The 15,153-nt window shown below is 43.9% G+C and overlaps 2 protein-coding genes across 3 annotated transcripts in view; one reads left to right on the plus strand and one right to left on the minus strand.

The window, feature by feature from the left end:
* LOC136440108 (transmembrane channel-like protein 7) overlaps positions 1 to 15,153 on the minus strand; it is a 382,010-nt gene that overhangs the window by 73,137 nt on the left and 293,720 nt on the right. The gene's annotated exons all lie outside the window — the stretch shown is intronic.
* On the plus strand, positions 1,031 to 12,275 carry LOC136440178 (uncharacterized protein DDB_G0283697-like). Of its 2 annotated transcripts, none has more exons than XM_066436055.1 (4): positions 1,031 to 1,242; positions 9,131 to 9,341; positions 10,085 to 10,176; positions 10,663 to 12,275. In XM_066436055.1, the coding sequence occupies exons 2-4, from the start codon at positions 9,234 to 9,236 to the stop codon at positions 11,909 to 11,911; spliced, it is 1,449 nt and encodes a 482-aa protein (XP_066292152.1). In that variant the 5' UTR covers positions 1,031 to 1,242; positions 9,131 to 9,233; the 3' UTR covers positions 11,912 to 12,275. The 2 variants fall into 2 exon arrangements, with proteins under 2 accessions (XP_066292152.1, XP_066292151.1); XM_066436054.1 differs by lacking the exon at positions 1,031 to 1,242 and adding an exon at positions 7,860 to 8,650.

The following is a 15,153-nucleotide window of genomic DNA, read 5'->3' on the forward strand; positions in this document are numbered from 1 at the left end:
TAGGCAACCCTGCTGACCAACTCCCAACCACAGATGACCTCGCTCACGACTGGAGAGGGTCGGGAGGCAATGGTCGGTTTTGTATGACACTGGGGCTTAACTCCCAACCTTTGTCTGGAGAAAGTCGGAAGGCATAGTCGCCTGTATGACAGGGGCTTTTCAAGATTTAGGCCCCTCTCCACTGGATGGAGACCGCTACTTATGAACTGCTAATTATGATGAACAGTCATCAGGTTCAAGTTCAAAATCAGACGTGTGATCTATGATGTAAAAGTACTACAAAACACACAAAGATTGTAAAATTGAATACGCTTCTTTTTCAATGAAAGTCGTTTGAACTACGACCAATAACTATCCGTACCACTAAAACTCATGACCATATATCGCATGTCTGGAACACGAGATATCAAGCCCGAAAGTTCCACTGCAGTGCCATAGCAAGCCGCGAGGGGGCCCAAAATCTAATCCATTCGAGGTCTTAACAAGACCTACCCACATACAAAGTATAAAGACAATCCATCCAAGCATTCTCGAGTTATCGTGTTTACAGAAGGAAGGAAGGACACACACACACACACACACACGAACGCTGTGCAAAACATGAACTTCTCGGCGAAGGTAATAAGATTTGTAGTCATTACACATAATAGCATCCACGCCACTCCCCTTCCCACAAAATGGTCTACCGGCGTTATTTTCGTTACCTGACGGATTCAGTTGCCAAGTTCTCCCACACTCTAATCGCCCTCGGCGCAATAACTTTCCACCGAACTTAATCGAGGGGCTTAGGGGCCGAAAAAATCCACTGTGGCTGTTCCTTTATCAATTACGACCGAGCAAACAACTCTTCCCAAACACGCGGATTGTCAGCGTCCGACCGGGCTTTGGACAACACACCTATGCCCTGCCTTTTTTGTTCGCGCTGGTCCTTGATTTGTGCTATTAGCTCACTTTATTTCTCGCTGCCATTCAGCGGGTTGAATGGCTGTCAGTGTGTGAGTCGGGAACAAAGTCCGTAGCGCCTGGGCAACGCTCTGGACATGCGCTAACCGAGATATTACATACCGATAGAGCTGTGTGCTCGAGTCTTAACCGGAGATTTTCACCTGACAAAGGCGAGTCCAGGTGCCGTCTACGTGTCCGAAGAAACGGCTGAGCGTCTTAAACTGACCGCCGCGTCACGGCAAGACGTTTTCTCAAGTGTTTCATTGAGTCTTTAAAAGACGCCGCTCGGTCGCTAAGGTAAGCTATTGTGTTCGTGCTGCTTCTTAACAATTTACTTATCCTAAACGCTAAGTCTTAGCGATAGCGCCGGCCTGGAATACTTATAAAACAGGTTTCTGATACCTTCAAACTGGAAATTCCTTTGCAGCGGTTAAGAAAATGAACTTGCCATGCATGGTTATATCATTGTTTGAAAAAGCCTGTGCGTTCGTTCCTTCCTTTACTTTATGACCACTTATTTGTCCTCGCCCATGTTATGTTATGGCTACAACTCTAACCTCCAAGTGGCCTATAGAAAGTTTAGGATACCGCTAGACTCGGTTGCTTAGAAACGGTAATGAAAATATGAACTTGCTGGGAGGTTTTACTGTTTTATGGCTCGTCGGCTGCCAACAATGTGGGAAACCAGTGTCCTGTTTTATACACTATATCGAAGGTTTGTAGCACAACAAACATCTGACTTTAGAAATGATGTGGTAAGTATGAACTTGCCGGGCCGTGCTTGTGATTTTATAGCTCGTCGGCAGGTTAAAGAAGGACCGACATAAATCAGAGAATTGTAAGTGTCACCTCCGCTAACCTTCGGTTGTGCGGTGGAAGGAGAAGAGGTTGGGATCCGCCTTCCAATACCGTGCCTTAGACACAATGGATAACAATCCACTGACCCTACGGCCTATAAAAGCCTATGGGAATGCCCTTACCTTTACCCCTAGCCGACGGTATATGTAACCAGGCGCCAGGTAACTACACCGTTGTACATTGTCGGTTTGTCAGAGGCTGACCGCAGCGCAGGGCGGACTTGTTTGAACACGAACTTGACTGTTTCCGGAGACAAGTACTCAGTAAAGTTAACATGACCGTTGTTAGGCTCTTCGGGACTTGTCCGGCCATAGCAACTTTAATTGCTCCGTGCACAGCAACTCACGGTCTCCAAGTTGTCGTTTGGATCGTTTTTGGGTCGTCTTTTCAGTTGTACGTTTTCTGTGATCGCGACCATTAGATGCCATTGTACAATAAGTCGTTTTCTACTGGTCGACAAACCGGCACAACTAAGTAGTGGGATGTTTCGATTTTCTCTCTATCTATTGTCTTTTTTGGATGGTACTTTTCTGTTTGCGTTGTTTTGTCTCTTAATCCCTACTGTGTCGACTAATAAAGAACATGAAACTACCTGAAATACGAACAAAATCTAGGCAAACTACACACACCGTATCTCTGTTTGGGGATCAACTAATCGCCTCTTCGGAATATTCCTTTTTTTCAGGCATATGTATGTCACAGGGGCTACTCCAACAATACTCGTTTCAGGTAATTGACTCTCGCTCAATACAATCCTGCCATTGATGTTACTTGCACTTGAAATCATGCATGCAATGGCTCGACTCAGGAACTGACATTAGGACAAAGGGCAAACAAAGATAACAATAGTCACCGCTCTGACTTGTTACATGGATACACCACCATGATGTTGACGTTCCTTTCTGGAGCAGAACGGGTTAGCCGTCTGTTCAGGCTAGCTGGTCAACACGACCGCTCGTTAACGAATTTGCTTTTGTCTACTTTCTTTTGAATGCAATCTTTCAAGTAGCAATGAGGACAGTCCCTGTCACAAACATTGTGCGACAGGTTAATGACAGCAAATGTGACATATTTTAGGACGGTCGTTTGAACATCGAGCAAAATTCATCTGTCTTGCAACGGAAACGTTTGTCGTCTGAGACCCTTGCCTTTCGGCGCGGTGACATTCGTCGTGTAGTATATTAGGTTGTCGTACGATTTTGATGTCGTAGAATTTCTAAGACAGCTGCAGCCTTTACCGTAACAAGACCACTGACTTTTGAACGACAAACGCACGTCTATCCAAAGAGTGTCCTCAGTCTGCGATCAGTACGACGGCCGTACGATCTGTGCGACAGGGCCCTTAAGTTAAATACTAGTTTGACTGCGCATGCGTAATGTACAAGATCGACTGCTGAGAGACAGGGGGTTATTTAATGTCTTGTCTGGTTACATTTGTTAAAGATAGTAGAACATGTGTTTCAGGAGACCTTCAATGTAGTACAGTAGTAGTAATGGTTTATTTATTGATTAATTCACATTTACATGTCGCGACAATAGCAGCACATGGGGCTGAATTGGAGCACGGACATTACAACTCATAAAACAGCTGATAATGTAATGTCCCTCCTAGCTCAGTACAATGCACTCCTGTATATCTACAGTGTGCATACCTTGGGGGTGTTGCATTAGAGATCTCTACAAATACACAGTTTTCCAAACTGACGGATATACGTTAACCCGGCGGATAAATGGTGATGGAGGTTACCTATATCCCATGACCTGTCACATCTAAGTGTCGGTTGGAGTGCCATGGGAGCCGTGGTGAACCGGTAACCATAGATAAGGTTGTGTAATCACATGCCTTGTTAAGTTGCGGTTGTCCAATTTGTTAGAGATACCAGAGCTTAATGAGAAAGATTGCGGAGTGATCGTTAAGGGCACTGTTTACCTCGCGAATTAATCACCCTTATCGGAGAAGGACGAGGGGCATTAGTTAGTAAAAAAAGTACCTGTAGTCCCATAGCCTAGCCTTGTTACCCACTGTATATAGGACACGGTATTGGAAGGCAGAGCCCAAATCTCTCCTTCTACTGCATTTAACCTCCCCAACCGAAGTCAAGCACCCATTTTGCACCTGGGTGGGATGAGGAAAGCCGTATAAAGTGCATTCCCAAGGGCACGACATTGATAACACAACGTCAGGGGATTCGAACCCTGGACCTCAGGGTTCTGGGCCAAACACGGCGTCACATTAGTTTGTATGAAACCTGACGAGATGGATCCGTTCAACAAGTAATCTAATACTACGTTACTGTCCTCTAATGCTAATTACTGTCCATTTGTTAGCATTATTGTTTTACTTATATTACCTCCGTTGTAATTATTTATAATGGCGATACCGTTCCCGTGTTTATGTCTTGTATTTTTGTCAGTGGTACCTCTAACATAAGCTGTATGCTTGAGCACGGCACCACCGTATATGTATCTTGTTTCTGTATTTCACACCAAAAAATAATAAATGTGTTCGGCCCAAGCACTGGTTATGACCATGTCACACAGTCGACGAGCTTCTGCCTTATTCGTTGATCGCAGGAAGGTCGCCGAATCCGTGTGTATTTCTCGCCTGAAAATCTACCCTATCACATTGAACGGGGCTCATTGACCTGCGAACGTTGACTGACCCCCTAAAATCGCGCGATGACCGAATAAACACCGGGTGCACTACTGCCAAAAAATGTCACTTGGAGTCACCGGTCGATTGATTTGCCTGCTGTGTGTCAGGGGCCTAAAAACGTGACACTAAAGTTTGATTCCTGCGAGTTTCCGTCAAAACCACGCTCACCACACGTACGTACAAGCGTTCGACTTAATCCATATATTAGACTCCTTTATTTGAAGATTAATATCACTTCCCGTGCTCTATATGTACAGCTGGAACGGTAGCATATCATTCTTCGTGTGTGGACCAACATTCGCACGTACAACTTGTTGAACTGTTCTGTTGAGTCTTTTACTAACGAATTCTTCAAACATCGCAAAAGAAGCTGTCTGTTTTTTTTTTCTTGTAATTTCCATTCTTCCGTTAGTATTTTTGTCACCTTTGGTGGCACTCGTGCTAAAACTCTTGCGTTGCGAAGGTAGGTTTAAGTCCATTACCAAACAAAACAGTTTTGTCTCTAAGGTGAGTCCATGATTGGTTTTTGTGACTCTTGTAACTTTGAAGTGTTCAGTGCAAAAATGTCGCCATTGCCTGTTGCAAGTTTAGTGTGCTTAGCGATTACAGCCTTTGCAAACTTGTCACTTTTTTGCTACAAACATGTCTCTGTCCTTCGCAAACTTTGTCGCCTAACTTTGCAAACACGTTTGCTTCAACCTGTCCTTGTTGGCGCCACAACGTTCTCAGCGATTCAAGTATTCTGTGCTCGACCTTAACCAAAGGGTCAAAATCGTGCTGAAGATTATTTCTGAACGTTAGGAAAAGTCACACATTATTGCAGGTAAGGGTAACGGCACATAGTACAGATTAGTGACATTAAGTTTACACTGAACTGCTTGCTGCATGGCATTTTAAGATTGTCTTTGTAGTAAGTACTGTGGGGAGAGGGTTCGTTCGAAATGAAGTCAAGGTACTGTACATTTAATTCTATATTACCATTCCTTACAATGAACACGTGGACAAGCCCTGGGTTTTATACCGTACTATACAAGCAAGTTTAGGACAGTGAATTCGGGACATTTCTGTTGCATTTACAAAATTCATTTGTCGTGTGATGGGAAAATATTGCCGTAAATCCTTGTCGGTGTTTTTTTTTTTCATTTTGCTTTTGGACAGACAAGGACGAGTACTGTACTCCAGTTTTTATAACTTATTTTAACGGTGTCACTTACATAGAACATTAACCCATTTTTATACCTAGTGAGATAGGCCGGGTAAAGTGCCTTTCCCAAGGGCACAACATCGTTGGTCATTGGTCGGTTCTGATATACCCTCGATGAAAATCAAGTAATCAACCATAACCAAAACAAACCCATAACACGAATGTGAGCGCACCTCAACTACTTGTATCTTCATGCCGCATTTCCTTCGCAGACGGACCGGCGGGTTTCTTACCACGATTTCTAAAGAGAGGTCTCTCCAGTTAGCTCTAACAACAAGCCTGCTCGCATTAGCAGCGTCGATACAAAAGTCGTCCAAACAATTCCATCGCATATTTCTGTACAAAGGCGACCATACACAATATACGGCGCACAAAAGGACGAGGACACGGGCAGATACAGAAAACAAAAATTACGGTATCAATGACTTCTCGGGTGATCGCCACCCTCATTGAAACTTCCCCACCGTCCGGTGCATCTGAATGGCACACAGAATAGGATTAAGTCTCTGATACCGAGCAGTACTTGAAACGGGCTCGCCACTTCTTAGCCTCCATGCCAGGCTTCTTAGGCTGGGCAGTTTTTTGGCTTTGCATGTGCTGTCTTCTGTTTGTACATTAATTTTCTGGTCGCTAGGGGCTGGACGGCTGTAAGAGACCCGGTAGCATTAATAAAATTGATATACAATCAGAAAACAATACAATCGAGTGGCAATGCGGTCTTGGGGATATCTAGGATTGTTGACTTAGAATTCTTGGTTCGAATCCCTGCCAGGCCCAATGGTGTGCCCTATTTCCTGTCTCTACTCATGTGAGTGAAAACGAGGATCTAGCTTTTCGATATTTACTTCGGTTTTTTACAGACAAGGACGACGTGGCACTGCACTCAAGTTTTTATAACTTATATTAACAGTGCACGTACAGATAACAACATACCCATTTTTATGTCTATACACCTGGGTGAAGAGAGGAAAGCCGTGTAAAGTGCCTTTCCCAAGGGCACAACATCGGTGGCGTCAGGGGGATTCGAACTCGGAACCTCTTGGTTCTGAGTCGAACACCCTGCCGTTACGCCACACGACCCCACATAGCTTCGATTAGGGACGTCCTCTCGGATGGGACGTAAATCCGAAGGTCTCATGCTTGACGAGACTGAGATAGCCATGCAAACAAAAATCAGCACATGATAAGCCAAGAAGAGAGTCAAGCCTACGAAGCCTGATTAAAGGCTACCCGTGTCCCGTGTCCAGGGAACGCCGGCCGGGTGCGTGTGTGTGTTTGTGATAACGTTACCTTCAGTTCACGGTGTGTGTGTGCGAGTCTTACACGCAGTAATCTGTGCAGAAGGTTTACCTGTGAAGTGTTGTAAACTTCTTAGGTGCAGATTTCAAGAGACCGTGCCACATTATTTAAACAGGCTTTTCGGGAACATCTTGCAGAAATCTTGAGTCGTCTTAAGGACTTTAGAGGAGGTAAAATACGTTCTTTATACAGGTTCCTTCCTAACGTATTGCAAGCGTGTTTTGTGAGAAAGGTGTCGGTTATACAACCCATGGTGTGTGTGTGTGTGTGTGTGTGTGTGTGTGTGTGTGTGTGTGTTTGTGTGTGTGTGTGTGTGTGCGTGCGTGCGTGTGTGTGTGTGCGAGTCTTACAAATAGTAATCCGTACAGAAGGCTCCAGAGTGAAGTGTCCTAAGCGTCTTAGGTCGTCTTAAGATGCAGATTTCAAGAGGCCGTGCCACCTTGTTTGAACAAGCTTTTCTAGAACGTCTTTGGTCGTCTTAAGCTACAGATTGCAAGAAGGTACACTACGTTCTTTATACAAGTAGCTTTCAAACGTCTTGCGAGCGCGGTTGATCGTGTTGGGCGCAGGATTAAGAAAGGTGAGTTCCTTAACGTGAACAAGGACCTTTATTGAGACCCTTTGGAGTGTCTTGAAAACGCTAGTTTCACTTATGTTTGTATTTTAGACATTCGTTCTTTTAAGTTCCTTCTTGTAACTGCACCAGGCATTTCTATGGTGTGCACAAACCGGTGTGCAGTCTTGTGAGATACCCGATTTACGTCGGTAAACTTTTTGGTCATATAACCTACCGTTAGCAATTGTGGTGGAATATATACAGTGATACTATCATGTAAAACTTGAGGAAATGAGTTCTGTTCTGTTTGAAATTAGTTAAAAAGGATTGAAGGGCAAGGGTGGAAGGCCTGGGGCCCTGTCAGATTCGTCTTTTGATTGCTTTACGACACCGAATTGAGGACAGTCTTGGGACAGTCGTAAGTGCGTCGTAAGAATTTAGCTGTCGTGTGACGAAAGGTGTTGCCGCATTTCCTTGTCGACGGTTGGTTTTGTCATATATAAACATTCTACGGGAAGTTAATCGCACAACGACAACGACGTACAGGGCCTAGGGAAGTGTGACTGCGCAACTTTGCATACATACGAATGAGGGTAGAACGCTCTCTGGTTCAGTACGGTCTAAACCAGTCTTAACCTATAGGAATGAAGGTTTAGCTCTTTTTCATACCCTGCCTGCCCAAAACGATAACCTTCCGACTGATCTTTGCAAGCGAAGAACCAGCTACCGCATCACGTAGATGAGAAAGTTGCCTGCAAAGTTCAAGTTGAGTTCAACGTTTCCGACGACCTCGAACAAGTTCCCCATTCCTTTCATACCTCCGGGTAAAAACAGACGAGTTAATCAGTGCCAAGCCTTTATGAAAGGTACAAACCGTTGGTAATGAATTTGGCATTAGGCCCCATGTTTCTCATACTTCTGTCCATTATGAACGGGAGTACACAAGGTCAGGTAACAACTCGCGGAAGTTCTAGGTTCTTTGTCTTCATCGCGAGTGACAGAAAGTGGTGCAAAACAAGTTACAAAAACACATTCAACCGATGCGAGTCTGGCCTCAACACATTGTGGCAGAGACGCGGTGCTTAAAAATGCTTTCTTACAAGCTCGAGCTCGTGCGTGTGGATTTCACAAGGTAAGAAAACTGATCTGGACTGGTTAGGGAAATAGCTACGGTACATTGTGCAAGCCAAGACAGCAAGGCAAGCGATGAGGAAAAATAAGTGTGGAACTCCGAGATTTTTTACCGCTCTGAAGGGGTACACGAAATGAGAGTCATTGCTTTCCGAGGTCTCCTGTATTTTTCCGACCTGAAAGTCCCTAAAGCCGGCATCACAATGTCGACAACATCCGGCCTTATTTGTTCATAAACCAGAAGATAGTCGAGTTCCAAACTCGCCAGAGAGACAAGCATATGTTTCACCCTGTTACATTGATCGGGGCTCGGTGACCTGAGATCGAACATCAACCGATGCCTAGAATTTGCACAGTGATTGAAAGGGCATCAGTTGTATTGCAGCCGAAAATCCTCTCTTGCTTAATACTCGCAGTCTCGTCGTGCAGGCCATTTTGTTGCTGTCTGACACCTTCCTTACAAGTTTTCTTTCATTTTCAGTCACCCAGACCAGCGATGGGGGCCTGACTCGCCCTCGGATGTGCCTGTGGATGGAGGTTCTTATCGCCTAGTGCCGGTGAAACGCCAGGAGGATCCGTTAGGCATGGTGACGTCAGCTCGGCAGGTATCATCGTATGACCTGGAGCGGACAGACAACATGCAGCGGGCCTACAGACTCAACCAGCGGGAACAGATCATACTGGACCTGCAGGTTAGTATGATATTCCTACTCCGTACCCTTAAGCTTATAAATTGCATTCCTTTTTCAGTAACTCCCTTACCCGGCCTTTCTATTCCTACCTAGTCTATAGAGTGATTGGAAGAAGACATGGGAGAAAAATTGTGATTGAAACTGAATAGTACTCCAATTTAAATACCTTCAAAACTTCGCACGCAGAGAAGTAAACTTACGTGGAATAGATGATTGATTTTTTGTGTGTGCTTATTTTTTTTTCAAATCTTCGTATTTTGCGAGAGAAAGCGAAGCGTTTCTTCGGCACTTTCTTCTAGTTTCTGTGGCCAATTCGACCTTTTCTGGCCACCAAACTCCTGCAAAAGAGGTGCCCTATTTTAGCCAGCTGTAACCCTACATTGTACCCAAGAGGACTTTTTGCTGACATTTCCCTGTCTGTTACAAGAATATTCATCAATCAGTGACTTAGAAAAGGTAACGAGATACGCACCTCCAAATTTTCGATGTCTACTGTACATCTTGATCACGGAATGACCTAGTCTCACGAGAACACGAGACTAGGACGAGACTTGTGAAGATCGTCCTGCCTCCCCCGCCTCCTTGCGGAACAGGGCCCGGTAAGTAGGACTTGGGCAGCTCCCAACCTTTGGTACGGTTCATCCCAGCACGTTCCAACTGGATGTGGACTGCCTCTTTGATCTAACTGTTCTTACACGTGACTGATGAATCTCTTCAACGATTTCCCTGCCTGCTCTTTTCAGGTTCACCACCTGGACACGCAGGCCGGCAGCTCGGTCTGCGGCATCAACAAGGAGATCAGGATGTTAAAAGGGGCGCTGCGGCAGACTAAGAGGTAGGGGCGGATCTTAGAAGACTGGAAAATACTAGCCTCCACTAGGCCCTCTTACGGGTGCATGAATCGTAGAATTCGGCAGAAAACGGAATAATTAGCCAGTAGAGTCAGTCCACAGTAAAGATCACATTTAGCCTGCAAGTGAAACCCTGGCGTAGTTAGTCTGGTAGAGACTAGGAACATACTGCATTCAATGTTATCTGTATAAATGTGAGTGTGTGCGTGTGTATGTGCGCGCGCGTGTGTGTGCATGAGTGTGTGTATGTGCATATGTGTGGTATGTGTGAATGTGTTCGTGTGTGTGTGTCTATGTATGTTCGTCTGTGTTTTCATATCAAATTCTGATATCGCTTGCTGTATGCCAATGCAATTTTGAAAGACCTCTGAAGTGAAATTCTGCAATGGTATAGCAGTTACTATGTAGAAGTGGAATTTCTCAAAGCACCTTTTCTTATGTCATTTCCTTCACCGTTGATACCTTTACAGGAGTACGGGAAGCAGCGCCGATGTCCTGGAGTCGTCCGCTCGGGAGCGTCAGGAGGCCGCCCCCGAGCCCAGGCGCATCATGCTGTACGGGTCCTGGGTCGGAGAGCGCTCCTTCCGGAACCGATCCACACTGCAGTCCGAGCTGATGCGGAACGCAGCGCGCATGCGCCGCCGCTACGAACGCGGGCACGTCGAAGAGGATGAGGAGGAAGAAGAGGGCGAGGAAGAAACGAAGGAGGGAGAAGAAAAAGAAGAAAAAGAAGACGAGGCCCAAGACAAGACCACCGGTGTCGAGGAGACTCCAACGAGAAAGCCAAGGACACAATCTTTACCAACGAGACCCGAAACTCCAAACTCATCTTTGAATGACTTGAAACTTCGGCCAAGTTCGGAACCTGTGACGTCTATAAGAAAAAGATACCAAAATAGAGAAAGACGATCCCTACTCTCGAGACCGACAACTACGGTGCACAAGAAAGTAACAAATACACAAAGTTCTCAGGATTTTGAAGAGATTAAATCTCTTGAGCTTCAGCCACAAGCAAAACGGCTATTGAATGATGAACCTAGAACAATCGGTAGGTTGTCGTCTTCTAAGATGGACTTGTCTTCCATTGTGTCGCCTCAAGAAAGAAAGAAATCCTTACAAACAAATAAGGACACTGCACCTAACTCATCTAGACATGGCAAAGCAAAAGTGACGACAATGACGTCACGGGACAGAAGGGCAAATAAGGACAGCCCACCTTGCCAAACCCAGGCTCCAAACAAGCTCCAAAACTCGAAATGTAATGGATATTACGAGCCCGCTCGGCCCTTTTCGGCAGACGTCGCCCATCTTCGGCAAAAGCTCGAGAAGAGCCGAATACACTTCGGGTGGACGGACGGACAACACACGGCGAGACCTCGTACATCGTCTGGCTTGTCGTCTTCGGTGGACGGCTCACACCGTGAGCAAGTCAGAGGCGCCTCTAGCGATATCTATTCGCACGACAGTCACGAAGAATTCTCCGACAGCCGACCGAGCACCCGCGAGACTTGGTCCTTCCTCACGGACACAACAAAAGGCGGGAAGAAAAGCCATAGCAGTTACCCTAGCAACCGTGCCAAAAAGCCGTCCAACTTGGACTGGAGTTTTCCCGCCAAGCCGAGGAAAGCGTGCCGTCGCGGGAGAAAGAAATCCAGACTTAAGGCCACCAAGGTCAAACAACAGAACGCGTATGATATATGGATAAATAATTTTAAATAAAAGACAAAGAGTGTGGATCATTGGATATTAACAGATTATTTTGTCTGTGTATTATCATTATGTACTGTATTTAGATATGACTTGCAAAACACTGTTCGTTTGTGTCTTGTTAGTCCAATTTTGTCTTCAAAAGGAGTTGGAAATGTTTTGGATAAAAATAAATAAAAAAGGGCTCGAAGCCATTTTACGCAAGCCTAGTGAAAACTTGCTATTTTGAGAAAAGAAAGAACAAGCAAAGAAAACAACTACAGAACTAGCTGGCAGCTACAACTGCAAGTTTTCAACGGTTAACGTAAAAAGTAAAGTGATATATGAATGAATTTCAACTGTGAATACGACAAAATAAAATATTGTTGGAATAAGATGTATTGTATCGTCTGTTTTGATTTTGCTTTACTTGCACTGCGCGAAAGGGGGTCATTTCCGGGCGTTTCAATACTATGAAAATTCCAGAAATCATCACGTTTCCGACAATATCAAGAAATTTCCTGATATAGATATGCTATGTATACGGAGAAATATCTATGATTGGAAACGGGAACAAAATTGCACTCGGCGTATCCAGTCCGGGATATGCAACGTTTTATTTCATGAATATTTTCCGAAAATACCGAGTTTCCGGTAGCACATACGGATTTTTTCTGCTACGGACAGCCTGTATATACGGATAAATTTCTATGATTGGAAACGGGAACAAAATTGCACTCGGCGTATCCAGTCCGGGATATGCAACGTTTTATTTCCTGAATATTTTCCGAAAATACCGAGTTTCCGGTAGCACATACGGATTTTTTCTGCTACGGAAAGCCTGTATATACGGATAAATTTGTATGATTGGAAACGGGAACAAAATTGCACTCGGCGTATCCAGTCCGGGATATGCAACGTTTTATTTCCTGAATATTGTCCGAAAATACCGAGTTTCCGGTAGCACATACGGATTTTTTCTGCTACGGACAGCCTGTATATACGGATAAATTTGTATGATTGGAAACGGGAACAAATTTGCACTCGGCGTATCCGAATTCGGATATTCAACACTTTAGTTTCCGAATATTACCCTACTATTCCGAGTTTTCCGCAACGTATACGGAGTTGTTTTACGACGGACAGCCAGTGTGTACGGATAAATATCTATGATTGGAAACGGGAACAAATTTCCACTCGGCGTATCCGGACTCAGATATGCTACAGTTTAGTTTCCGAATATTACCCTGAAATGCGGCACGTCTGTAACACCGAACATGCTACATTTCAGGCAGTTCTGCGTCCGCGATGTAACCAGGAGGCATTTGGAGTTATTGCGCTCCTGAAATCATATATGAATAGAACATATATACATGACAAAGAAAAGAACAGTAACAAGAATACTTAAATAACAAACTCTGTAATTGTTTAACTCCTATATACAACATTTCTGGACTGTTTCATGGTTCAAGTTGGGCACATAAATTTTGGTTTCGGCAGATATTCAACAGCAGAAATAGATCTATAACTTACTGCACAGCTCAATACATGTACACAACATTGCTGTTATAAGACCTGGGAATCAAGGTAAAAGTTAAGAATATATACAAGTAAGGTCAATACACAAATAAATGATATAATACATACATGTACGTACATATGAGGTCAATATTCTGAATGAGTTCAAATTGAAAAGGAATCATACCAATCTCTTACTCCGTAGATTCAATGAATATAGAATGTACGCAAAGTGATCTTATAACAATTATAGCTTCTTCTGTAACTTTTATAATTACATCAGAGTATGAATCATACAAATTCTGTAAAGGGATGTATACGTAGTATATATATGAACATTTACAATGTGTTTTCGTATCATTCTACTCGTTCTGGGTGTGGCACACCCGCAACAGTAGTACGGTACGGAATTATTAACTTCGTTAGGCACCAGGTCTAACATGATATCCGTGACACGTAAAGGAAGGTTCTCATACAAATAGTACTGATTCTCAAACATACCGGTGTAACTAACAGACATATCTATATTCCAAATTGGGGGTGCGGAAGTCACACCGGTTGATTCGCTGCATAGGTGTTGCTGCACTGGAACTGTCTTTATAAACCCCGATATACTCAGCGGAAGATGCTGAAAAATAATCGCGACTAGAATAAGTTAAATGTAGAGACGGAGCTAGATCTACTACCTGAAATAAGCACCCTCCTTCTAAAAAAATCACACAGTGAAGGGTATCAAATCAAATAACTATAGCAAAAGGTAAAGGGAACAAAGTCAGGCCAAGAAAAAGATGTAAAAGTGAGTGTTTCAACCCTCCCAAAACCTGCTAACTCTAACTTTTTCTTTTGGTCGACTGCTCGTGAAACACAAAATCGATAAACTTTGCGATCAATTGAGTAAAGAACCACTGAAAAAACAAGGGACATATGGATAAAACACAAGTACAACTGACTTATTTATGGACAGTACGCATGCATTGCTGGAATATTTCAACCTCAGAGAATCCGTTAAACTTTGAATATGAAAAAAGGTGTTCGGTGATAGGAACGCCTACCCATGGATTTCGGAATACCATCAGAAAAAATGTAATATTAACGGACAACAAATATTCTAAGATAATTTTCCGGGCAAGCAAATGATGTGTCGAAATATTTCAGAAAATGCTGTGTCGAAATTCCTGTTTGGAAACGGTCCAGATACGCGACATGTGTAACCTTCAGATTTGCCTGGAAATCTGCCCTTCCCGTACAGTGAACGAATATGTTACATATACGGCATACTGGTATTTCCGGATATGAGGGCAAGTAGAAAGAACCACATAAATAAACTTCGTATACGTAAAGGTACATGACACGTATACGGAAGAATCAGGTGTACTGCATTTGCCTAGGGCTGAGTATCAGTATATTCGGAATATTCTAATCATTTTGTCAGGTACTTTTCTGTATTCACGTTACAGCATGGATTTCTGTTGTATTTCAACCCCAGATATCTCCGTACACAGAAAGAAACACGTATTCGGAGTAAAGAAATGACCATATATAGTATCCGGGAAAATAATGATCACTGATATTTCCGTATACCTGCCTTATCACGTGGCACACATGTTTTCTGTTACGGGCAGATAGGAATTCGAAGCCTGCCTGTGGGTGGCCTGTTGTGTTGCACAAAACTTGGAGCTTAAAAACAATGTCTGTGAAACTCTCCTAGCTTCAAATTGACACACTAGGGAGAAATAACTAATTTCTGATGTAGGTAT

This window comes from Branchiostoma lanceolatum, chromosome 8 (assembly GCF_035083965.1).
Source record: "Branchiostoma lanceolatum isolate klBraLanc5 chromosome 8, klBraLanc5.hap2, whole genome shotgun sequence".
Taxonomy (NCBI): Eukaryota; Metazoa; Chordata; class Leptocardii; order Amphioxiformes; family Branchiostomatidae; genus Branchiostoma; species Branchiostoma lanceolatum.

What these genes read in the sequence shown, in the direction of transcription:
- LOC136440178 (XM_066436054.1), top strand. Translation starts at nt 8,559, where the DNA reads ATGCGAGTCTGGCCTCAACACATTGTGGCAGAGACGCGGTGCTTAAAA. An exon ending in GTGCGTGTGGATTTCACAAG is followed by an intron (nt 8,651 to 9,130) that starts GTAAGAAAACTG and finishes TTTCATTTTCAG; the next exon opens with TCACCCAGACCAGCGATGGG. An exon ending in AGATCATACTGGACCTGCAG is followed by an intron (nt 9,342 to 10,084) that starts GTTAGTATGATA and finishes TGCTCTTTTCAG; the next exon opens with GTTCACCACCTGGACACGCA.